The sequence below is a fragment of the Crocodylus siamensis genome, chromosome 1 (assembly GCF_052110815.1).
Source record: "Crocodylus siamensis isolate JL-2025a chromosome 1, ASM5211081v1, whole genome shotgun sequence".
Classification (NCBI taxonomy): domain Eukaryota; kingdom Metazoa; phylum Chordata; order Crocodylia; family Crocodylidae; genus Crocodylus; species Crocodylus siamensis.
In genome coordinates this window covers 8,686,993-8,713,543 of record NC_143395.1, presented here as the reverse complement: position 1 = coordinate 8,713,543, position 26,551 = coordinate 8,686,993, and the positions used below count along the sequence as shown (strand labels likewise).

General features: G+C 44.3%; 1 protein-coding gene across 4 annotated transcripts in view; it reads left to right on the top strand.

The window, feature by feature from the left end:
- Nucleotides 1–23,835, top strand: part of ADGRF5 (adhesion G protein-coupled receptor F5) — a 103,541-nt gene extending 79,706 nt beyond the window's left edge. For all 4 annotated transcript variants that reach the window (XM_090031252.1, XM_090031270.1, XM_090031262.1 and 1 more), the window contains 8 exons: nt 8,574–8,711; nt 10,829–11,019; nt 13,562–13,741; nt 14,283–15,674; nt 16,208–16,249; nt 16,349–16,408; nt 19,547–19,631; nt 21,036–23,835. In XM_090031252.1, coding sequence (XP_089887378.1) covers nt 8,574–8,711; nt 10,829–11,019; nt 13,562–13,741; nt 14,283–15,674; nt 16,208–16,249; nt 16,349–16,408; nt 19,547–19,631; nt 21,036–21,115 — 2,168 coding nt within the window. In that variant the 3' untranslated portion in view covers nt 21,116–23,835. The remainder of the gene's footprint in view (nt 1–8,573; nt 8,712–10,828; nt 11,020–13,561; nt 13,742–14,282; nt 15,675–16,207; nt 16,250–16,348; nt 16,409–19,546; nt 19,632–21,035) is intronic.
- The last annotated feature ends 2,716 nt before the right edge of the window (nt 23,836–26,551 follow it).

The window sequence follows — 26,551 nt, the reverse complement described above, 5'->3', positions numbered from 1 at the left end:
AAGTCAAGAAGGCCAAAGTGCAGTTGCAGCTAGCAAGGGATGTGAAGGGTAACAAGAAGGGTTTCTATAAGTATGTTGGTAGCAAGAGGAAGACCAGGAGAAGTGTGGGTCCCTTACTGATTAGAGCAGGCAACCTTGCGACAGAGAATACAGAAAGGGCTGAAGTGCTCAATACCTTTTTTGCCTCAGACTTCACAGACGAAGTCAGCTCCCAGACTACTGCACTGGGCAGTAAGGCTGTGCGAAATTTCACCAGACACTTCATTTCAACACTGTGTCGACTCATTTCAAGGTCGAAACAGCAAAATCAAAGCGGAACAAAGGGCACTGGAATACCATCAAAACATAATGAGGATAGTCAAAACATTTTGAAAGTCAAAATGTTTTGACCACAGCGCTTGGGGTGGGAAGTCAGTCCAGCTGGGCTGATTACCCATCCCTGGTGCAAGATCCAGCAGGGGACAGACAGTCAGCTCATCTGAGTTTCCCCGGCTTGATCATGGGGCTGGGGTCGGGAACTCAGCCCAGCTGGGCTGAGTTCCCTTCCACAGCTCCGTGGTTGAGCGAAACATCGAAACAGCGTCAAAATAGCCTCACTGTTTCAACAAAGCAAAACAGTGAAGCTGTTTCAACTCTAAATGAAAGCAATATAAAACACTGTTCCCTCCAGACCTCAAAACTGAAGTTGAAATGAAACAGTGCCATTTCGGACAGCCCTACTGGGCAGCACAGTTTGGGGAGGAGGTAAGCAGCCCTCAGTGATGAAAGAACAGGTTAGGGACTACTTAGAAAAGCTGGACATGTACAAGTCCATGGGACTGATGGGATGCATCTGAGGGAGTTGGCTGATGTGATTGCAGAGACATTGGCCATCATCTTTGAAAACTCATGGAGATCAGAAAAGGTCCCAGATGATTGGAAAAGGGCAAACGTAGTGCCCATATTTAAGAAAGAGAAAAAGGAAGATCCAGGGAACTACAGACCAATCATCCTCACCTCAGACCCTGGAGAAATCATGGAGCAGATCTTCAAGGAACGCATTTCTAAGCACTTGAAGGAGAACAGGGAGATTAGGAGCAGTCAATATGGATTCACCAAGGGCAAGTCCTACCTGACCAAGCTGATTGCTTTCTGTGATGAGGTGACTTGGCTCTGTGGATGTGGGGAGACCAGTGGATGTGATGTACTTTGATTTTAGCAAAGCTTTTGATATGGTCTCCCACAACATTCTCGCAGACAAGCTAAGGAAGTACAGGCAAAATGAATGGATTGTAAGGTGGATAGATAATTGACTGAAGCACTGGGCTCAGAGAGTAGTAATTAATGGTTCAATGTCTAAATGGCAGCCAGTATCAAGGGGAATGCCCCAGATGTTGGTCCTGGGGCCTGCTTTGTTCAATTTCTTCATCAATGACCTGGAAGATGGTATAGAGTGCCACCTCAACAAGTTTGCAGATGACTCCAAACTGGGGGAATACTAGATATGCTGGAGGGTAGGGCTAGGATTCAGAGTGGCCTAGACAAATTGGTGGAGTGGTACAAAAGAAATCTCATGAGGTTCAACAAGGACAAGTGCAAAGTCCTGCACTTAGGATGGAGCAATCCCATGTACCAATACAGGCTGACTGGGCAGCAGCTCTGCAGAAAAGGACCTGGGGGTTATAGTGGACAATAAACTGAATATAAGCCAGCAGTGTGCCCTTGTTGCCAAGAAGGCTAACAGCATTCTGGGCTGTATTGGTAGATGTGCTGCCAGCTGATCAAAGGAAATGATTATTCTCTATTCAACACTGGTGAGGCCACATCTGGAGTACTGTCCTTTGTTTCCTCTAATCATTGCTTTATTTCATAGATTTCATAGATTTCATAGACATCAGGGGTGGAAGGGACCTCGGGAGATCATCAAGTCCAGCCCCCTGCCCAAAGGGCAGGAAGTCAGCTGGGGTCATAGGATCCCAGCAAGATAAGCATCCAATTTACTCTTGAAGGTGTTCAATGTAGGTGCTTGAACCACCTCCGCTGGCAGACTGTTCCAGACCTTGGGGGCTCGGGCAGTAAAGAAATTCTTCCTTATGTCCAGCCTGAAACGGTCTTGCAGGAGTTTGTGACCATTCGACCTCGTCATCTCTTGGGGCGCTCTGGTGAACAAACGTTCCCCCAGATCCTGGTGGTCACCCCTGATAAACTTATAGGTGGCCATCAGATCACCCCTGAGCCTACACTTTTCCAGGCTAAAGAGTCCCATGGCTCTCAGCCTGTCATCGTAAAATCTCTTTTCCTGACCTCTGATCATGCGCATGGCTCTCCTCTGGACTCTCTCAAGCTTCTCCACATCCTTTTTGAATTGTGGAGCCCAAAACTGGACGCAGTACTCCAGCTGCGGCCTCACCAAGGCCAAGTACAAGGGGAGAATGACGTCCCGGGATTTGCTCGAGAAGCATCTATGGATGCAAGCCAGCATTTTATATCTCATTTTAGATTGTAAGCAGGGATCTGTTGTTCAGTTTTCTTGAAGCGCTTAGCAAAAGCTTAATACAAATAGGCATAAGTTAATCTGGAAGGATCTGAATCTGTCTCTTTGGCAGTTAATGGGAATTTTACCATTTATTTGAATATGTGTAGTATGAGCGCAAAAGTCATCAAAGTGTTTTCTGGGATTTCACCATTAGTCTTCACCAGTGACTTTCAAATCCGTTTTACTCAGTTTGCCAACATTTCCTAGACATTTGTTTTTATATGTTTGAAACATAGGGTGAGATTTTTCAGTTGGGTCCCAGTAACTAAACCCAAGTGTTCATGTTGATAATACAAGCATCTACAAATATTTAAAATACATTTAAAAGACAAAGGGAAAAGACAGGATGGCCCACGGGTTTAGGTGCAAGGGCATACTATCAAGCAATATTTGAGGTGCACTATGAGGAAACATTTCTTTAAGATGGAGATCTACTAGGCCACAAAGCAGTCTCTCAAAAGCAACCATGAAAACTCCAGTCTTTGGGCAATGTCAAATTTATGCCACAAGTAATCCACAACATAATGCAAATATTTATCTTGCATTTCCCAGGGATATAGGCAACTGATTTTTTTCCAGTGTGAAGGCCTGTGATTCTGTGCTTTTGTATTTCGTACGGTTTGCTTAATGTGTTTCGTATACTGGATATTCCCAAACCACTCCAATAATAACTAAATCATGATATTCAGAATAAAAAAAAAAATGGACCTCTAGGGTGCTGACAGACACGGAAGAAAACAAAACAAAACAGTGCTTTATCGGAAGAGGAGTCGCATCTGTTTGACCCGGCTCCCCAGCATCCGTATAGCTTGCGTGCTTCAGTGGGGCTTTTTGGTGATTCAATCAGCTATTAGATAAAAGAGCCCAAAAGCCCTGCACATGACCTGTACAGATGCTGGATAAGCAAGGTCATACTGATGCAATTCCTCTTCTAGACATGCACTACGCTTGGTGCAGGGGCACACTGAGCTGAAAGTCGAGAGCTGGGGGGGTTTTCTCCATGTCTGTAAGCATCCCTATTATAATGTAAAAGGTCACAACATTTGCAGTAACCCCTCAATGTCATGTATTTGTTCTATGTCTGTAGCTAAAATAAGTGAAGAACAGAAATGTAACAAAGTCCAGTTATAATTAATTTTACTAAAAATATAATAAAATCATAGTATAGAAATCTAGGACTGGAAGGGACCTGGAGGTCATCTAGTACAATCTCCTTCTCAAGGCAGGATCATCCCTGTCTAAATGGCGTCATGCAATTGCCAAAAGTTTCCAAGGATGGAGATTATTAGGCCTGTGGGAGTAGGCAGGTATTAGATCTGGCTTCAGATCCATCCGCTTCAGATGCCAGGGATCCGATCTGGAGCTCCGGATCGGTTTCCCTCTTCAGTCTGGCCATAGGGTATAATGGGGGATCAATGAAATATCTACAACTTGGTTGTTTATTCTTCTGATTTGGGTGAACCATGCAGGGGTGGTAGCCTCTGTTGAGAGCATGAACCTCGTCAAACTTCAAGATCAGTGCAGGGATTTGGGGGAAACTCTACCCCAAATTATTGAAAGCAAAACTCATGTCACATATATGTGTTACACCACTGGGTGGTAAAAACTCCAGAGTTGGTAGCCCCTGGTGAGGCCACAAAGCCTGCTGAGCTTCAAGTAGATCAGTGTAAGAGTTTGGGAGGAACTGCACCCCAAATTCTTGAAAGCAAACTCATGTCAAGTGTATGTGTTACAATGGGGGGGGGGGGCAGTGAAAACTGCAGGGGTAGTAGCCCCTGCTGAGGCCATGAAGCCTGCCAAGTTTCAAGAAGACAGGTGCAGGGGCTTGGGGGTAACTGCACCTCAAGCTGCTGACAGGCAAAGCTCGTGGCATAGATGACCCTGTGTGTGTTAAGGCTCAGCGGGCTGAAAACTGCAGGAGTGGTGGCCCCTGCTGAGGCCACGAAGCCTGCCAGCTGTGTGTGTCTCACTGAGGGAGTCTGTCTTCTGGGGCCCCGCACCTCTGGCTGCTAGCAGGCAAAACTCGTGATGTGGGTGGGTGACACTCTGTGTGTGTGTGTGTGTGTGTGTGTGTGTGTGTGTAAGGTGCACCCTTCCTGGCGCTGGGGCCTTTGCACAACACGGCAGTGTGCCCCAGTGAGGCCTCCTTCTCCCCTACAGCCTCACATGCAGTCTGCCCGTTTATGTGACAACAGGTAAAATAACTCAGCTGGCTCAACACCAGCAGCAGCAGCAGCAGCATCAAAGGTCCCCAAACAGATCTGTCACAGAGCCTGTCGTTTTATAAAGGAATTGACAGCAAGAAGTAAAGAAGTTGTGTTGTGTAGGACATGTGATGTTACTCATAGTGTCTGATGGCTTAACTTGTGTTTTTTATGTATATATGTTTCTTATGAAAAAAAAGGAGTACTTAAAAAAAATGTATCTTTGGAAGCTTTAGGGTTGAAAACCCCTTTGTCAGGCTGAGGAAGTACCTGCAGCTGGTCCTGGATGGAAGGAATAGTAAAGAAGCCAGAGGCTGGCCTGGCCTGCAGTGCAGGCTAGAAAGCCAGTCAGTGAAAATGGAAATGGAGGCGTTGGGAGGGAGGGACAGGCTGGGGCTGGGGGTAGGAGAGAAAGGGGGATGTAGCAGCGCAGGTAAAAGTGCAGAGGTGCCCGGGGTGTCAGATGTTTGGCAGGTCGCGGTGTGCCAGACCTCCACTGTGTATAATGAGTCCATGAGTTTCTGCACCCACTACCTAGGAGGCTGATGAAGTGCAATTCATAGGCCCAGCTCTGAAAAGTGGTTTGCACATTGAAACAAGCACCTACCCTCATCACCAGCCCTGAAGCCGACTTCCTACAGCTCAAACCACAAAACCTGCCAACTATCTCCAGTACCCCCCAACCTGCACACCAGAATCTATCAAAGACGACAAAACCCACCACCGGTGGGGGCGCATTCCTCACCAGAAAACACTCTGCCTCCAGTCTCTCAGGCCTCGTCCTGAGAGGGACCAACTACAATGCAAACCACTTTACAGAGCTGGGCCTATGAAGAGCACAAGCATCGCACCAACGCTCTGGGTGATCTCACGCACCTTGGTGACACGCCCCCCTCTCTGTCCACCTTCCCCCCACTGGTCCAGGGTGGCCTGCCTCTGCTCTGGGGGGAAGGGGGCTGTGGAGCAAGCAGGGGCCTTCCCTTTCGGCATGCTCACACTGGTGCCAGGCTGAAGAGGAAGAAGGGCAAGGGGGTGCTGCCTCAGATGCAGCAGCATCGCTGTGGTGGAGGAGTGTCTCACATCCTTGCCATGGCTCATGTGCCGTTGGCAGTGCTGGCAGATGGCAAACCTGGGGTCATCTGCCAGATCAAAATGCTCCCACACTACGCTACTCCCCCGCTTCTGGGTGGATGCTGAGGATCCTGCCTTATCCCACTCCTCAGCAGGATGAGGCTCAGCAGCAGGAGGAGCTGCCTCAGCTGAGCCACTTGCCTCCACAACCTCAGCCTCCTCCGAGGTGCTGCTTTCTGGAGGAGACCTGGGTCTAGGGAAGATTTGAGGGGTGTGGAGCACTAGCTCTGATTCCCCCGCAGCCCCAGAATTGCCTGAGCCAGCGCGCTCGGCATCCCTGGGTCCAGCTCCAGCTCCTCCGCCGGCAGTGGGAGGCTCACGCTGAGAGATGACGCTGGGGTGGAGGAGACAGTGATTCCAGTGCTGGTGCCCACGGCTGGACTGAGGGCAGGTGGTGCAGGTGCAGGGTTGTCAGGTGCCGACACTGCTCCCGCCGCCTGGCTGCCACTGGCAGCACCGATGTCGTGGCTGCTCGGGAAGAGGCTGCGTCTGTGTTTGGTGGGGGCTAGGGGGGCTTGCAGCTCGAGCTCTTCCCCTACCCCCTCTCCCTCCCCTGCCAGAAGACCTGGCACCTGCCTTTCCAGCACGCTTTATATCGATCTTTCCTGTGCTGCAAAAGGTCTCTCTGTGTGTGAATCCTCTTGTATTGTGTGTTTTATCCCCTCTGTTGTGTGTGTGCCCTGGACTCTTCTTTGATTGTTTGCTTCAGTGTTAAGAGCTATTAAAAATTGTGTGCTGTCTGTCTGTCTGTCTTCTTCTCCTATGAATATTTGATTTTTCTTCTTTATATTGTGTGTTTGTGTGTGTGTGTGTATGTGTGCTTGCGTGCATGCTTGCGTGCGTGCATGCATGCATGCAATCTGTGTGCCTCCCTGCAGAGTGATGGATCACATTGGCAGGGAAAACACAGTTTTCTTTTTTCAAAGTTTGCATACAAAAAAAGAACAAATATAAATCGAAACAGATGAACTGAATATTACTAAGAGATGCTAAGCTCAGCTAAGATAAGCTAAATCCTACCTAATCCTTTCTAACAACAAAAAGGAGCAGGGAAGTTCAACTACTGAGTAAAGCAAGCAAGCTGAGATGCCCGAGTCTGAGGGTACCTTTCTCACACAATTCCTGAGAGGGAACAAGCTTGCAAAAAGCACAGCACGCCTCCAACCAGAGGCTTTTATGCTGTTTCTAGGGGTTGGGGGTGTCCCCCCGGACACTGTCACTGGAAAGGCAGCCAGAGAGAAATCCTTCTCACGGCCACCTACAAGCACCTCTAATCATTTTAGTCAGTGTCTGCTCCACTTATTCCAATTTGTCTTTCTTAAAGTGTGGCATCCAGAACAGGCTGCAATATTCCAGCTTAGGCACCACCGGTGCTGAATAGTGGAAGAACCACTTCCCATGACTTGCAGATGATATTCCTGTTAATACAGTCCAGTATGCCATTGCCTTTTTTTTTTTTTTTGCAGTAGCACACCAGTGACTTATATTCAGTTATATTCAGTGTTGCAGCTTAGCCACCTAGCCAGTCGTACTCCACCTTGTATTTGTGCATATAATTGTGCCATCCTAAGTGAAGTACTTTGCACTTCCATAATTGAATGTCATTCAGTTAAGACCATTTTCCTTATTATCAAAGTGTTTTTAAATCCTAATCCTCCCTTCCAAAGTATCTTCTAGTTTCATCTAGAAATGTACTAAGTGTGTACACAATCCTATCCTCCAAGGCATTAACCAAGATAGAGATTCCTGGGGAATCCTATTTGAAATGTCTTCCCTTTTTGACATTGAGTCACTGATGACTACTATTTGAGCATGTTGATCCAACCAGTTGTGCACCCCACTTATAGCTGGTTCATTTAGACTACATTTACTTTGCTTACTCATGAGAAAGGCATGGGAGACAGCATCAGAAGCCTTGCTAAAACTGAAGAATATCACATCCACTGCCTGTCACGTTGTTGTATAAGGAAATCAGATTGGTCAAGCGTGACTTGCTTTTGACAGACACGGTGCCTGTTCCCGATTACTTTGTTATCGTCCAGCTGCATAGAGATTGATTCCTTTATGGTACGCTTCAAAATCTTTCCATGTGTCAGTATTAACAGACAGAAGACACATACACCTTCAGCAGTTCAGCTGACCCTAGGCAACCAGAGACTGACAGTTGGACCAATTCAACATCATTCTGGGTAGGCTCAGATAGGAAATAGATCTCATCTTGCTTGACCAGAACAGTAATTGGATGCAATATATTGCTTGGTATCACTGATAAGGAATGGAAAGTAGGTGGCTAATGAAGAATCATTGGAAAGATTACTCTGAGACATACATGATGACTGAAAGTCAAATGGAGGGTGGTGCAGAACCTGGGATTAAGAGTCCTAGATGAATGTCTGCAGCAGAAGGAGGGACAGGAACAAACCAGAAGAGGCTCCTCCAAAAATTTCCAGCACCTGCTACTTCTGTACAGTAAAGAATGACTTAGGAAAAATGTAGTCTCACGCCACAAAGCCAAAAAGGTGCTACATTATGCATCAGGAGAGAGAAGGGATGGCATAAGGGGTAGGACAGATGGACCATAAGCAGAGAAGACCATTAGCTAGAAAATCAGGAATTTATCCCTTAGAGGATCTCGTTGCTTTAAAGCATTAGGAAATGTCTTGCTTTTTCTTGCTTATGGAACCAAAATCTAATACTGACATACCTAAAATATTTCTTTGCAGAGAAAATGAACCAGACGTGCTACATGTATAATTACAAAGAAAATATATGCAACAAAAATCTCTCGGTGTACTGCACCTTTCAAAACCGCATCCACGGAAGTGTTCAAAGTCCTTACATGGAACTGCGTCTTATCTCTAGTAAGATGAAATCTTAGCAATGATATGGAGCGTTTGAATGTAGACTATTCATGTGTTTGTTAAATCAGAGGTCCTGTAAGGTAGCACTGAGGCTACCTATATCACCAGCATGGGCTTTAGTTACAGATGACTGGGAATTTTCTCTCAGGTTTTTATGTTGGGGTTTTTTTCTTCTTTTTTTGATGGACAATGGGGATTCCACAAGAAAACTCTCATTATGCTGCGTGTTTCAAAATTAAAGCAAAGTGCTTTGCTTCTAACTCAGTTCAGCATGCAACTCTGTTTCCACTTGAGCTGCCACAATGTCTTATGGGAGATGTAGTCTGGGGCCTCACTCCCCCTTCTTTCTTTTGGGCTTGATTCCCCATCAAGATTACATCTCTCAGGATGCAGCATAGTCAAAGGGCGCCCATATTGCACTGCAGCTGTTCAGCTTCTACAAGCTTTAGGGCGAGGTTGTGGTGCATCCTGAGAAGTGTCTGCCCAAGGAGCCCAGCATCTAGGAAGAAACAAGGACTTAGTGCACTCCAGCAACAGCTCCCACTGGGTCCCAAAGCAGCTCAGGCGAACACAGGTACACGTCAGCTGGAAATTAGAGTTTCATAGTTTCATAGTTTCTAGGGTCGGAAGGGACCTGAGCAGATCATCTAGTCCGACCCCCTGCCATGGCAGGAAAGAGTACTGGGGTCAAACGACCCCAGCAAGGTGTTCATCTAACCTCCTCTTAAACACCCCCAGGGTAGGAGCCAGCGCCACTTCTCTTGGAAGTTGGTTCCAGACCCTAGCCGCCCTGACCGTGAAGTAGCGCCTCCTGATATCTAGCCTAAACCTACCCTCTGCCAGCTTGTGACCGTTATTCCTGGTCACTCCTGGCGGTGCTCGGGGGAACAGGGACTCCCCCAATGCCTGCTGGTCCCCTCTGACTAGTTTATAACAGGCCACAAGATCCCCCCTCAGCCTTCTCTTTTGGAGGCTGAACAGGTTCAAGTCCTGCAGCCTCTCCTCATAGGGCCTGCCCTGGGGTCCCCTGATCATACGAGTGGCCTGCTCTGGACCCTCTCCATGCTGTCCACATTCCTCTTGAAGTGCAGCGCCCAGAACTGGACGCAGTACTCCAGTTGTGGCCTGACCAGTGCCACATAGAGGGGGAGGATCACCTCTTTGGACCTGCTTGAGATGCATCTTGGATGCATGCCAAGGTGCGGTTGGCCTTCCTGACTGCCTCCCCACACTGCCGGCCCATGTTCATCTTGGAGTCAATGATGACCCCAAGATCCTTTTCCGCCTCCGTGCTGACAAGAGGGGAGTTCCCCAGCCTGTAGGGATGGTGCCGGTTGTTCCTCCCCAGGTGCATCACTTTGCACTTGTCTGTGTTGAAACCCATCCTATTCTCATCTGCCCACCCCTGTAACCTGCCTAGGTCTGATTGTAGCCTGTTGCATCCTTCCAGTGTGCCCACGTCCTCCCACATCTTAGTGTCATCAGCAAATTTGAACAGGGTGCTTTTTACCCCCTCGTCCAAATCACTGATGAAGATGTTGAACAGTGCGGGCCCGAGGACCGAGCCCTGCGGGACCCCACTGCCCACGTCCCTCCAGGTTGAGAAGGACCTGTCCACTACCACCCTCTGGGTGCGGCCCTCCAGCCAGTTGGAGGATACATGCATCTCTGATTTTTTCCTAGAAGCTACAGCAATGAGATTTTGAGATGCTTTTGAGCAGATTTCCAAAGCTTATATCCTTTAGAGGGTTCTGATTAAGATGGTCTTAAATAAGAATCCTAGATCCAAACAGCTCTCAACTTTGGGGGGTTTATACCCATAAGATACTGAAAATCTTGTTTTTCTTCTCTGTCATGCCATGCATTTCCTGTGACCTCTAGATAACTCAGGTCTCTGTGTCTCAGTTTTCCATCATTATAGTGGAAATAAAAATACCTTCCTGTCCTATAGAAGAGTTTCCAACTTTCATTCATTAGTGTCTGTGAGCCTTTTACATGTAGAGCTATGGGAATATATGTATATATTTGGAGACTCTCCTTGTGAAAAATGATCCCAAATAAGGAAAATATGAGTAAGATGGTGAATTCCATTTCTTTTCACTCTTTTCTCAATATAGACAAGACTAAAGTATCTTGCTCAGACAGCATTGGCATTGGAGAGGAAGGAGCCACAATAACAAAACCTTGTCCGGTTTTAAAAAATACCACGAGAGGAAATATAATTTATGAGTGTCGTGGCAGGAACTGGACCGTGGCTAGAAACAACTGCATATCTGAACCAATAAACACATTGCTTACTGCTGCTGAGGTACCAGCTTTATATCTTTTCTTAATGCTTAGTTTTAATAATGATGATGTTTTCGGCGGGGGGGAGAAGGTTCTGTGGTTCAAGCAATTTAAGTATTTAAAATATATAAAATATTAGGAAAATGCAAACGGTCAATTAAAATGGTTTTTTAAATGGTCATAGGCCCTCCATCCCCTGGCCTAGAACTAAGAGCGCTATAGAATAAGACAGAATATTTTGATGCAGTGTTTCTCAGCTCATGGGTCTTGACCCTTTATTGATCATGAACGTCAACAGAGAGAATGAGTGCTGAAAGATTTATTACAGTCTAAAGAAAGGAAAATCTTCCCCCCCCCCCCATACATGCACACTCTTAGGGCCAGTTTCTATTCCATGTATTAGGCACTGAAACATGATTATACTCCATCCTGCTGAAGTCACTGACAAAAGTGCATGCATGTATAAGTACCTTGCCATCACTTGAGCCTTAGGACTAAATCACTGAAATGCACTGAGGTGCAGGAGGACTCATGCGCTTTTTGCACCAATTGTTTCCCAGGATCTTTGGCAGTGTGGAATAGGATCTAGGCCCACTTAGGCATATAATGTGTGGAATAGGATCTGGCCTTGACACTTTAAGGCAGCAATGTTCAACCTCTCTGCCCTAACAGGCTGGGGGGATGGAGTGGAGCCAGTGCAAAGTCCAGATCCTATGTTCAGGGTCAGCATGTAGGGTTGGTCCATGGGCACAATGTGTCATGTCATGTGACCCCATACACCAGCCCAATCCTGCACACCAGATCCGGACATGGAAAGATCATAGGCCGGTGTGATCTGATGTGCGGGGCCATGCCATTCAGACTGCAGGGCTTCCTCTGGGTCTGGAAACTTGGTGGCAGTGGGGTGGTGGCAACAGTGATTGTTGTGGCTCTGTGAGCAATTAGCATTGCTAACTGTTCACCTGCTGCCAAATTTCTGGACCCTTGAGGAGCCCCAGAGGCCAGGTAGCATGGCTCTGTAGGCCATAAGTTGCACACCACTGCTTTAAAGTCAAGTATGAGAGACTGAAGAGTGAAAAGGACTTCCCAGATCATGGAGTTCAAGCCCCTGAAAACATGTAAAAGACTATATTGTGCCATAAGAGCAGGGGGAACAGTACCATGAAGAGCCACCAGCCCAGCTTCTCAAAAAAAAGACACATAATACAAGCTCATCATTGTTACTGTGGGTATATATTTACCCTTGTATGTGTAAGAATCTCACCCTTTTTTGATTTCACAGAAGAAGTCACCATTGGGAAAAGGGTGAGATGCTGGGATACCATAGCAAATCAGACTGAACTTACTTGCATTGTGACATACAGTGTGGCTGTAGTGACAAAGAGAGCTATTCTTTTATTATCCATTGCTCGGTACAATAGGGGTGCACAGCATTATAAGAAGCATCATGGGCAGATCTAGGATTTTGAAAAGTGGGGTGTAGATTGTGTGATGCCTCATCACATATAACACAACACATTTTTCTCCAATTAAAAAGAAACGAGAACCTTTACAAGTAAGCTAAGGGCCCAGGGCTGTGTTATTCAGTTTAAGATTGAAGCAAAAACAAATGCAACTTTATTGGAATGTGCATTACTTTGCTATATTATATACTATATATAAAAAACACAACAAACTATGCAAAAAAGAATCAAAAGATGTCATTTCATTAATCTTGTAGAATTAAATGTACATCTCCTTTTCAGATTTATAAAACAAAATCTAGCTGTATTGAGCATCTTGACCGTGCATCCAGCGTTCACTTGAAGTTATTTCCACACCTGAATTGATGTTTCCATTCTGTGTTAATGTGTTTAGCTAGAGTTAAAAACAGTCTGCAGGACAGTGAAAAAGGAGTTGCATCACTGGGAGCAGCTAACACACTGCAGAATTGCAGATGGAAGGATAGTTTGATTACTGGAATATCAAGACCATTAAAAAGAAGAGAGGGTCCTTAACATACCTGTGGTATGAAGAGTTTAGAAGGAATCAGGTGGATTACAATGAGCCATGAAGTCAATTGACTCTATCACTGCTGCCTGAATTGAAATGCTGCTGTAACTACTAGGCAGTTGCTTTTAAACTTTGAGTGGAGCAAGTACCAAAGCAGTTGCACCACTTTACGCTCTTCCCTCCTCCCAGATCTGCCCCCGAGAAACTTGAACAGGGCTACACAAAAGACTCTGAGAACTTCTGTGCTGGCCACCCCCTGACATGGAATAATTCCCACAGTATAATATACTCCTCACACTTATGTCTTAGATGGGATGCTAACATAACTGACCCTAATTTTAGTTTTGGTGCATCTGCCCTTTTGGATCTCCAAATTCCCTTGGGTACAGGAGCAATGATCCTACTACCACCTCCCATACCTTCCTGTCTAGAAACAAAGTGCAGTTCCTCTGTTCTTTCTCCCTTGAGACTAAAGGAAGTCCATGTCTTTCACTAGGTCCTTGATGTGCACCTCGGCTGAGCACCCCGATCGCACTGCCTACACATAACAGAGTCTTTGTCTTCCATTCTAGGCTTTGGTGTCTAGTCCTCAGCGAAAAGAAAAGCTACCTGAATATCTGGAGAATCTCGCGAAAGGTGTAACGAAGGAACAACAAGAAATAAATACGTCTCCTCCAGACCTGGGGGCAGTTGTCACCATGCTGGATTTGGTTTCAAGCATCTCAGTAGAGGCAAATCTGTCCACAGCGGAGGTAAACTGCGGCTAAATCTTGTAGAAGTTGGCTGATCCTTTGGCCTCTGGGTCAAAGTAGAATTTTTGTTATTTGATTAGCCAGCACCCAAATTGCAGGGAAATTGAAGGAGCCAAAGGGTGGGTAATAGGAAATGGACAAAGATAAGGATGGTGCTGGTTGTTAGTAATAAGCTGAGCAAAAAAGAGTGGCAGGAGTCAACAAGAGACTCACTGATTTAAGTGGGGTACGTAGGTCAGGTGGTTACAAGATGGGGAGATCAGGGTCAAAGATACTGGAGCTAAAAGCCAGGACGATAGTTAGGAGAAAGGAAAAAGTATAGCAGTATCACAGAGGAAAAGGGGAGAAAACCTGGTTTGGTTGACACCAACTTCGAAAATGAAACAACTCAGGGGAAATATCAATATCTAGGAGTTTAATACGGACTAGACAAAAGAAGAAGATAGGTGAGAATGGTACCCACGTATTGTTACTGGCAATAACAATGACTGTATACGTCCTGTAGGATTTTACTAAGATCATCCATCTTTCTTTATTACAGAACTTCCTAACTACAGTAAACATCATCGTTAATACCTCCACAATAAATTCCTGGAACGAACTGAACAGGCAGGAAACAAATAAGAGTTCTCTGTTATTGGACTCAGTGGAGAGATTTTCCCAGAACCTCCAACCAGTCAATAATACTATCCCCCGTATTAGAAACACCAACCTGCAGTTAGAAGGTATAGTTGTCCTTGGAGACCACAAGTCACAATATGAAAAGAACTTCACCTTCTCAGGTCCATCAGACCTCAGTGGTAATGTACTAATTAAAGAAGCACAAATCCAGAACATACAACCAAATACAACTATCATCAGTGTGGCTTACTCAACCCTTGGACAAATTTTGCCCCATGACAATAAGACCAATGAGTCTGTGAATGGCCTAGTGATGACGACAACAGTGGGCAGAAACATATCCCAGGACAGAAACATATCCCAAGACATTGAGATTATTCTGACATTTTCAAAAAGTAATGTCTCTCTGATTGATCCCAAGTGTGTCTTTTGGAACTTCACATCAAGACAATGGGACAACACCGGCTGTACACCTGAGAATCATGAGCAGAAGGTCACGTGCAACTGCAGTCACCTGACCTCATTTTCAATTCTGATGTCACCCAATGTCCCAGTGTCCATTGAAGGAAAAGCACTAGATTATATTACCTACATAGGTTTGAGCATTTCCATATTGAGCCTATTGGCCTGTATTTTAATTGAATTCCTGGTATGGAAATTTGTGACAAAAAACAGAACTTCTTACATGCGCCACATCTGTATGTTAAACATAGCCACTTCCCTTCTGATTGCAGACATCTGGTTCATTGTTGCAGCCTCCCTCCATGACAACGTGGAGAAAATGAAGGACGTCTGCGTAGCTGTCACATTTTTCATCCATCTGTTTTACCTCTGTGTCTTTTTCTGGATGCTTGTTCTGGGCCTCATGCTTTTTTACCGTCTGGTCTTCATTTTACATGACACAAGCAAGACCACCCAGAAAGTGGTAGCTTTCTCATTGGGCTACGGGTGCCCTATTATCATATCAGTCATCACCATTGCTGTCACACATCCATATGGTTCTTACAGAAGAAAGGATGCCTGTTGGCTCAACTGGGAGACAAGTAAAGCTCTTTTTGCCTTCGTCATACCTGCACTGATCATTGTGGCTGTGAATTTAATTATTGCCATTGTAGTCATAGGGAAAATCCTGAGGCCAGCTGTTGGTGACAAGCCAAGCAAGCAGGAGAGGAGCTCCTTCATTCAAGTTGGGAAAAGTATTGGCGTCCTGACACCCCTGTTAGGCCTTACCTGGGGGTTTGGACTTGCAACTGTTTTTGAAGACAGCTCAGTGGTGTTCCACGTACTATTCACAGTTTTGAATGCTTTGCAAGTGAGTATTGAAGCTGATTCTTTTTCTTCTTCATTTCACTTCTATTGCATTTATTTTTCTATGACCAAAAATGTTTTGCCTTATTGTGACTGTACCAGGCTAACCCTACATGAACACCCATGGCAAGTATGGCAATTAATTTGGTAGCAACATTGAGCAAATGTTCAAGATTCACGACAGGAAATTGAACTAGCCATCTTCTACTGCAATAACCAGGAACAATGGGGCTCTTTGAGGATGTGATGGCAGCCATAATTGGAAAATTCCTTGTCTCTATTGGTTTCTGTCATTTCTGTGACATGGATGATGGTGACAATGATTATTTATATTACAGTAATGCCTAGGGACTTCAGACAAGGCCTGCTCTCTCTTGTTTTAGAAGCTGTATAGGCACATATGATGAGGAAGTCAGTTTCTGCCTTAAAAATTTGCTATCTAAATAAGCAATATAGACAGTGTATGAGGAGATATAGTGTAGTACAGTTAAATAGGAGATGCATGCATGCATTTAATATAATTCTCATGTTTCATAGGGTTTATTCATTTTGCTCTTTGGAACTGTCTGGGACAAGAAGGTAAGAATTTGAATAACTCCTTATACCCAAGGCAAATATATGATTGTTATTTTAACCAAATACACAAAGTAATTGGTTGACTTTATTTGATAAATACAGGTACGAGAAGCCTTGGTGAACAAGTATCCATCAACCAAATGGAGTTCGCAACAGACAAAGGTTAAATCTTCTCTTTAACAATAAATTTTGTAGTTATTGTTTTAACTCTGCACTAATCTATATGCATTTCTAAAGAAACATAATTTTTATCTTATTTACTAGAACATGGCAAATTATTTTTCAATATTCTTAAATCTTTACTTACAGTTTCTCAAAACCAGAGAAAAAAGAGTTCTGAGGAAAAAAATATTTTCCTTTAAAAACTGAGTTCAACATTTTGTTGAAAATTCTTAAACTTAAAATTTTGTTCAGTTTTTTTTTTTAATTAAGGAAAAATCAGTCTGATCTCATCTTTACATACAGACTTCCACAGAAACAAATGGAGAATCTGAGTCTGGGTGAATGCTCATCAACTCAGGAAACAACAGAACTTGTGCTCAACCTGTAACTACTGGGGTTTAGAAGGAGAATTCCCATCCAGGCAGGTTATCACATAAGAGGTTTCTACACTTTCCTCTAACCAGCTGGTACTGGCAGTCAGAAAAAGGATAACAATGACCCATAAGTCTGATGTAGTATGTTAATTGTTGTGGTTCTGCTATTTGTAAATGTTTTAAAACCATAGAAAAATAGGCAAATAAGAGACAATGGATTTTGTGCATGCAAAAATGAATTGTGTCTATCAAGAGTCATGATAGACAACAGCTACAGTTGGGAAAACCTGCCAACTATGAGAGCAGCCTCATTAGAGGCCAAGGATGAAATAGCCTTTCACTGTACGAGCTAGGACATCCAGGTCAATGTTTAAGACCATTAAAGGATTCTGACACCTAATGTGGAAGTGACACATTATCTAAGCACAAGTGACCACAATTGCAGGGCCAAAAGTGATGCTCAGATACCTTGCCATGGAGGCACCTAAACTCTACCAGTGCTGTACGTAGATGCTTTACATTTCAGTAGGCACCATAGAGCTGTGTCTATGTCTAGGCCTAGAATTGCCCCAGTCTTGGCATAGCTGAGGAGCTCAGCACCCTACTCCTCATCAAGCCCAGTCTGGGATCCAGAAATGAGGCGTTCCCTTAGCTATGGCCCCTGCAGACCTGATCTGGTTCTCAGAGCACACCTATCATGTACCCCAATGGAAAAATGCACCTGCAGTGGCTTTCAAAAACATGGAGGAGGTGAAGGTGACTTCCTAAAGCATGGAGCACCTGCTCAGGAGGCAGAAAAGGTGGTTCATGGCAATGGTCAACATGAGGATGTTTAAACCCATGTCTCTCACCCAGATTCCACTCAAGAAGCTGGTGCCTAAGAGTTAGGTATAGCACCTAACTAGTGGGTTATTGAACATAGCCCTTTGTCAGGGCAACAAGAAGAAATCTGTGCTATCCCTACCAGTGCTGTACTCAGTGCTACAGGTTTATGGAAAACATCTTCTCAACTACCTGACGCCTTTCACCACATTCCACTTACTCCACAAGTTTCGTAGAGGGTCTGTCGGTTTCCTGTTGAGCTGGGAACATTTTCTAACTATTTCCTTAAATGCCTTTCTTCCTCATTTGCCTGATGCTGCCCTGCAGCTGCTGGTTGTGTGGCTGTTCTGTTTGGGGGTAAACAGTATTACATCTGAAGCCAATTTAATAAGTCAGTCCAACTTAGAACAGTTACCTCGAGCTACAATTCTACAAGCCACCAATATTGATATGGCAACACCTTTTCAGTCAGATTACCCTCCTGTATCAAAAATAAGCCGTTTCTCTTTAAAAATCATTAGGGTTTGGGACCTGATTCTGCGCATCTAATTTGGGTACAGTCCCATTGGCCCAAATCCTGAGAACCTTGAACTCTCATTGACATCTGGCAGCTGCCCCTTTTGAGATCTCGGCCCATTTCAATGGGAACGTTGCCTGAGAAAGAGGGAAGAAAAGAAGTAGAATGACCATGCTTCGACCGTTGACTTAAAAACGAATCATTTATATTCAGCTTCTTCCTTTATCACCTTAAGAATCTGTATTTGGAAGCTAGTGAATTGCATTATTTAACTCCCAGTGCTACAGCCTCAGGAATCCAGATGAGGAAAGTCCTGCAGAATTTAACGGAGAATGAGGACTTCTCAAAGGAATGCAGAAAATTCATTCTGTTTATAAGGTTTTGCAATAACCTCTGTGAACTGAAACAATCTCTATCGAAGTGGATTGTTTTCCATCACTGTAGACTTCTCCAGTATTCCACAAAGGAAATTCCCTTCATTTCCAGCACTATAGATACACTTCAACCCTATTACCACACCATGAAATTCTCTCCCATCCCCTCTGACAATTACCAACTTTTTTATAGGTTGCTTTCCCCTGGCCTCTGGTGGGGGGGGGGGGGGAATCTTGCATGCTTGTAATTCTTTCTGACCCAAAGAGGATCTGAATTGCACTGCCGTGCTAATGGGAATTCTGAGCTCAGACACCAGAAGGCCGTTCCCCCTGGCAGGACAGGTCCTGGAGTCTAACCTATTTTTCATATGCCCCATTGAAAGGGAGGTTGCTTGTCTCTACATCCTGTATGAGTCATTTGAAGTTATATCTGTGTGCTGCATTTCACATCCACTGCAATCATCACTATAAATGTACCTGGGGCTGGCTTGGAAGGTGCCCAGCAAATGGCAGAGTTGCAGCCCTAATGAATGTTTAAGCCTAAAACACGATTCAGTCAAAAAAGAGCAAGCTGCAAACACAGAGAGAAGAACAATTCCAATCCATATCTTATGCCAATAGGTTGATCTGGACTAGATGCCACCTTGGAGCCACCCACATACTGCCCTCTCCCACCATTGAAAAGCCTGTTTTTTTTAGGGCACTTCCCAAGTGAATAGATACTGCTCAGTCAGTATGAGAAGAGAGGATTTTAGAGTCAATGTGCCAGCTGTTGGAGCATCTGCTCAAGCTGCTCAGAGGTATAATATTAGCCATCTCCCTTGCTTCAGTCCATGACTCCATCTTTCTAGCCTAGCCAATGCTTCAATAGAAGAGGGAGTAGTGCCCAAAATGAAGCTCCCTTTATCTAATTTGTCCCGTGCCTCCATTCATAGGTACATCACTCTCTCACATGCACCACTGAACGGCATTTTATTCAAGCAATTTCTTTTAAAGTATGGTTGTTGAAAATGTCTCTGACTTTTAACTAAAATCGGCTTCCGCTTTACAGTCAGTGTCCCTGGGAACCTCCACACCAGTGTTCTCCATGAAGTGTCCCTTGTCAAAACGATTAAACAACTTACGTGGCAAAACAGGTAAGTGACAATGGCTGTACTTCCCAGCACATATGGCAAAGAGGGTGGAGGAGACAATCCTAACTCTTAGCATCTGATGTAGGGGTTGGTTCTAATCCTTAGGGCCTGCCTAGCCGTCTATATAGGGTGGTGAGCAGACTTGCACAACAGTGTAGACCCTGGACAGAGTTTGATCTACTACAACCAGAGCTCCTTGCAGTCTGGGGGATGCTGCTGCTAAGGCATTGGTTCTGGCTGCTGCAGCTGGGGCGTGGATCCCCTGCACACTGGCTGCAGCAGCCCTATGCTATGGGCTCTCTGGGGGCTGCCAGTTTGGTGCCCTCTCTAAACCAGCACCAGGGCATGGTGCCCCACTCACGTCCCCCTAGATGCACTACTGGACTTACAACAGTATCACTGAGAGCTGGAGTAGGTTTACAATGCTGTTTTTCATACCCTGGTAGATTAGTTTTATTAACAACTCAGTAATCTCATGGCATAGCGCTCAGAGTGCACCATCTTGGGATGAAGTCTGAGTTGTTACTTGAGGATGGCTCTTGTTGCCTGAGACAGGCATTCCTCTCAGGCTGGCCTTTCAGGTGATACTTGAACACCTATTCCTCTAAATTAGACTAAGACCACCTTGGTTCCTAGATCATTTTAGCCAACTATCACCAAGAAGCAATAGGGGAGGCTTAGCCTGAGCATAGGAAATACTCCTTGTTAATTAATCTAAATTAAAAATTGTCTTTTTTTTAGCCACATACTGGGACAAAGCTTAGTCCAGGAATCTGTTCCTGCAGACAATAAGGTTGCCTCAGTGTACAACTGAGAACAGAATTTGGTCTGTATTTTTTTTAAGTCAGGGCTTGTTTTTTTTTTTCAAACAAAATACTTAAAAATGATGCTTCTGTCTTCATGTTTAGACAACTCAATCAGTGGCCTGATTTTCTGAAGAGTTATGTTTCCAGAAACTTCAGGTTTTTTCTGTGAGAGCTGTTGGGTACCTACCAGATTGAAAATCATGTCACTTGCCTACATGCCTAGGTAGCCATAGATTTTAAAGCCAGAAGGCCTTTGTGTCATCTGGACTTACTTAACTATGAATGTGGATTACTCTGGCCTTGGCCTTAGTTTGCAGAGCAAAATTTTAGTTAATGTCCAGAACTCAGAGTAGGAATCAGGTGTCACCTTCCTTCAGCCAGTTTAAGCTTTCATTGGCAGTATTCATGTATCAGTTCCCCATGTAGTGATGTTATGATCTATGGTATTGCCACAGGCCAGAGACAAGTTGCTTGTTAGAGGATCTCCCAAGTCATCTAGATGGCTAGATGGGCAGGTGTCACAGTCTCCATCTTCTAAGATTAGCAAGTCCAGTGCTCTGCTGTCTGCATGTCCAATTCATTTTGCATTTTTTGCCCCCAGGAAAATACGAAATTTCATCCACAGAAACAACGAGCTTTTCTACTGAAAACACTTCCTTGGCCAATTCTTTCTTTCACTGATGTGCTTTAAATGGCAACCTGAGTATCTGTAAAGGGACTCGGGTCCTCTTGGCCAAGCTGAGAACCAAAATGAAACCTATCTGTGAATCGTAGAGAAGCAGACTGTTTCACACAGACCGTGTTGCTTGGTGCATTCTTTAAGAAGCATCTTTCTGTCTAACATGTGCAATTCTTCAGGAGACCAACAATCGGAGAAATAATTAAAAAATATTACAACTCTACTGGGGTCCAAACCTGTAAGTATCTGAGAGCCCTCAGCTTTCCTTATGATCGATGAAGAGGTGCTCTATGCAGTATTGACCCGTGCGACTATGTACACAAGACTATAACACTGTGTGCACAAGACTTCATGTGGCTTTAATAATTTCTCTTTGCTTAGCTACCTGAATGACTCCAAATGCATGCCTGTAAACACAAATGCTTCATTGCCCTGTAAAAGGGCCTGACGGTTTTTATAGCTCAGCTCATCTTGGAACCACTGGTTGAAATCCCAAACATTTCAGCTCAATGGACTTGCCCCACTACTCACTTCAATTGACGGGTCGATTGAGTACTGTAATGGTTCCTCCATGGAAATCTCCCTTATAAAACTAATCTGGTTTTAATTGTTTTGAAAAGCCTGAAACCTTCTGTGGTGCTTCAGTGAGAAGACGACAACTTATGTTAAGAGACATTTGACTTCTGTCTTTTACCCCAGTGGCAACTTCATTTCCCTGCACTGTGTATGGAGACAGTTCCATGTTGTACGTCTTTGTGCTTGGGTCTTCCATTGACAAGGAGAGCAGTCCCAAAGTCAGGAGCCTTGCAAAATCAGTCTCAACCAGGAGAGCATGCCGAGTGCCCACAGGATGAAAGAAGCTATTGAAATTATTGCTTTAATTTTGAACTAGCGTGCTTTGTTTTAATTTTTTTTTGCAACCACTGAAGATTCGAATTATTTAAGCACAGGCCTGCAAAATAGCCATTGCCAAAAGCTGAAATGTTTGCAATAGAAGGAACACTTCACATCTGACGGAAGGAGGTTCACAAGTTTCATCCAGTTCTAGGTTTGAGGTCAAATTCAACACCGTTCTTAACTGGGGCAATTCCATTTGGCCCACATGAATACAAGGCGGATTTGATCTTGTGCTGCGCTGTGGGATGAACCGGAAGAGAAAACTGAGGCTGGATGGAGAAGGTTCGGTTACCGAAGTGTGTGTGATTGTTACTGAAGACAAACAAAAAGGGGCATCAAGTGAATTATTCATGCATGCAACAACTTCTTTTTATACTTATGATGTAGACCTAGTCCACTGCTTATAGATTAAGAATTGACTCCTTTTCTTTCAGATATAGAGCCTGTCTTTCTAAAACATCCATCCACTTCTTCCACCTGAAATAGTCCCTAATAGTCAATCCTAATAGTCCCATTTCTTCTAATCTGTTCAATAAATCTTTTGTGAACTATTGACTTGAAGCACAATTATAGTTTCATGCAACTAGAAGGTATTCACTCAGAGTGAGCTAGTAGATCGATTTATGCTCAATAACATGTGAGTTCCTGTGCATAGTATAAGCAACTGTCGATTCTCTGGATCGTGGTGTGCACATAAGAGGTCTAGCCAGGTGCCTGATAGAGTCCTGTGACCATCATACCAAGACCTTCAACATTTATGCCTAGGGAAGAGTATGGAGGAGTTAGAGGCTGTCCAAGTCCTACCATCCCCCTTTAGACCATTGAGATGTAACCAAAAGGCCAGACCAAACCCAGACATTCAGTGCCTCAATGATTGTAACTTCTGCCAGAGAACAACAAAAAAGGATGGCTGCTAATTGCCTGATGCCTCAGTGAGGATGCGTTTCGGTCTGGGTGATGTCCCTTAACATTTCTCCAACCAACTTGTTTGTGCATAGTGTAGTTCCATTATATTTTATATTGTTCAACAACATTGCTTCAGCCTGAGATCGCATTAGCTCTCAAAAGCTAGGCAAACTAGGGCCTGATGAACATTTAGGTGAGGGATGGCAAAGCTCAACTGAATGTGTTTCAGCTGACAACATTAAGTAGGAGGCTCTCAGTATTGAATGGAAAGGGGCACTGTGCAGCTGGAGTTAATGACTTTGGAATAATATGTAAACTGTTCTACAAATATTCATAATATTCATAATTAGTGTCATAAAAAAGCCTCTGGCATTTTATGGAAAAAATATCTTGTGCCCTGACCAAAAAATCAACCCAAGTTAAACATGTCCTCCACAAAGTATTGCCCATTGGAGATTCAGCTAGAAATGGTTTCTTGGCTGACGACTGTTATTTATTGTGCGTCTCTGTTCCCTCCACCTAGTGCCTGAATCAAAGGTGCTGCATTGTACACTGTGAAAAATACATTGTGGAAAAGTGATACTGCTGAGCTCAATTTAACACGGGATGAACAAAAAGTTTGCTTACTGATTTATGATCTGGGATCATCAGATAGGAAGAACAGCAGCAGAGATCAATAGTAAATCAGGGCTTGCTTCTTTCTTACAAAGTAATGTTATTCTTCCCTTTGTAGGATAATACCTACTGGACCTTACAGGTAAAAGCACTTTATTTTTGTATTATGTTTTTCTCTCTAATATACACTTTACATTTTAAAAGTACAGGTAAAAGAAGAAACACCTGCTTATTGTGTAGATGTAGATATATATATATACGTTATGATAATGCTTGTTAATAAACTCTACTTGCATAGAGCTCACAGGGCCTGGGCGTGTGTCCTTATTTAATGTAAGGATTACTGCTGTCACGAAAGCATTCATTGCAGGTTTGTACCTCAGGCATAAGCTAGAGGTTATTACTTGCTGAGGGACCTGATTTAATTCCTGTAATCTCTCATGAAGCTGTTTGGCTATTGGGACCATGTTCGATCTTCTACAGCATCAGTGATTAATGACTGATGTCTGCATATACAGGAGGATGTGCACACCACTAAAGCATAAGAATCGCTGTGTCCGAGATGTGTTTTCCTTGCTGATAGTTTGGGAACATGGAGGATTGAGTTTGCTCAGCAAGGTTTTCTCTAGAGATGGACTAAAAAGAAGTGTTTGGATATGAATTAGCGGTTGGGTCAGATTGATCCTAAGGCTGAGTCAGGGCTGCAGTTCAGGTTCAACAGCACAGAAAGTTCACAGGATGCTGCCTTCTCCAACATAAACTGGGGAAAAAGATGGATCCTTCTGATTTTGGTGCTGACTTGAAATAAGAATTGCAGGGAGGTCAAGTGTGACCTGTCTTCTCAGGATACTTGGACCTGACTGTGTCTCGCGTCCCGTTTCTCAAAGAAAGACGACTAAGCAAAAGGCAGAGGTTATGGCTCGAGTCTTTTAATTTCTCCCTGCAGTTGGACTGCACACTGCAGTGCAGGCAGAGAGGGCAGTGACAGTTAGATGGATGAACACCTTAGCTGGAACCTGGCACAGCTCAGGAGCCGATGCACAGGATCCCTCCCAGCCTGCGCTTCTCAGCAGTGGTTTCCTAGTGCCACCTTGTAGAAAAGTTGAACCAAAGACAGAGACGTGTTAAACAATTCCTGTTGCCTCCTCAAGGGAGCTCAGCACCGTTGGAAATGTGATCTCCAATGGTTCTGAGCATGTGAAAGTCTGACCCAATGGTGATGCATCGGAGCATTTGATGAAAGGGACTTGTGTTTCTATGAACTGGTGGAAGCAGCAATAGCTAGGGTGGGACTAAGGCCAGGAAGCTGATAAGCAGACTTCAGCGAGGAGCCCATCTCCCTGAGCTACTTGCTGTAGCTTGTCCAATCGACACTGGTCTATCGGAGCCCTATAATTCATCCAGGCCCCTAGACTTTGTCAACAGTTAAAGCATTTGATGTAGCTTATCTTATCTCAGCTACTTTAAAAGATCACACCTACTGTATTAAGATGAAAAGTATATTTAGATTGCAGAAGCCATTCCACCAACACAGTGAACTAATCATCTGGTCCGTTATATGGCACCCCTTCTTTCCAGGAAGCAGTAGTTCTGTGCTTGACTTTGTGTGCTAATTTGGTAGAGGATTGCCCCAAAGAAAAAGCTGTGTGTTGATTTTTCCTTTAATTGTCTTAAACTTCTAGACTGAAAGGCTACCTACTATAAAAGTTCTGTTTCTCACGTGCACAAAAGCTAACATTAACAACCTTTTTTTGGCAAAAATCTAGCTGGTCTAATCAAAGGCGTCACCTCTAGCACGAGCTGTGATTCCTTTTGCTGCTAGACCAATACGGCTACAACCTGGATACCTGACATATGGAAGATAGCATATTTTAGTAGATTTTTTTACATGAAATCTTAATAATTTTACAAGGAGGAAGCAAGTTTTACCACCTGAAACCTGAGACCCTGCACCTGCCTTTGTTCAGGGTAATTTGCATCATCACTGGAGCCCAGAGATACCTCACCACATAGGAAATTCCTGCCCAGAAGAGCATTACATCCTTCTGCTCCTCTGTAAAATATGAAACGTCATAACCAGAAGGAAGTATGACTCCATCCTGCTTGCCACCAAACAACTGCGAGGTAAACTAGATTGTTCCAGCTTTTCTCTGAGCCTAATCTGCATAAAATGAACTGTTTCAGACAGATTATACCGCATCTTCAACTCTCCCATGAAATATGAACTTTCATTTCTTCCTATGAGAACTTATACAATCTTTTCTCCTGTGCCTGAAGAAGGGTGCTGGTGCCCAAAAGCTGGCAATTAAAGATTTTTTTGGCAAAAATCTAGTTGGTCTAATAAAAGATGTCACCTCTACCATGAGTTCTGCTTCCTGTTTCTCATATAAATACTTATAAAGGTGAGTGTCACCTTTTACCTTTCTTGCTGCCGAGTCCCATGCCTTGTAAAGGGTGTGATAGAAGAGGGATTAAGATGGATAGCTACAGCTCATGAGTTCAAGCCTTGATCCACCTGTCGATAGGTACTAGGTCATTGAGCCTGGGTAACCAAAGGCTGGAGGCAGTGTCAGCTACATCATGCCCTTGCATCATTTTGGTAAAGCGGCGGGTGTGCCTTAACCACACTGCCCAAGGGCAGATAGGATAAGTTGGACCTTCCTAGACCTCATCTCTCTCCCTATCAGCCACGTCACAGCCTTGTAACAGGTATTGTAAAACCTCAGGTATTGTTAAACCTATTTTGTTTAAAACCTCTTCCAGTGTTTCAACATCTTCTTGCAGCATGGTCACAAGAGCTGATTATGGTATGTTGGTGCCAAATGCAAAGATAACCTCTCTACACCTACACAATATTCCCTTGTTCACACATGCAGTGATTTGCATTAGGTCTCTTGGCATAGGCTCACACTGGGAGTCTTAGAGGATATATGTGCAAGACATCTGTGAAAGGATGATGGTTTGGGGTTTTCTTGGTTAGGCTGCTGCTCCCATGTGTAGCAAGCAGCAGAGCATTGGCG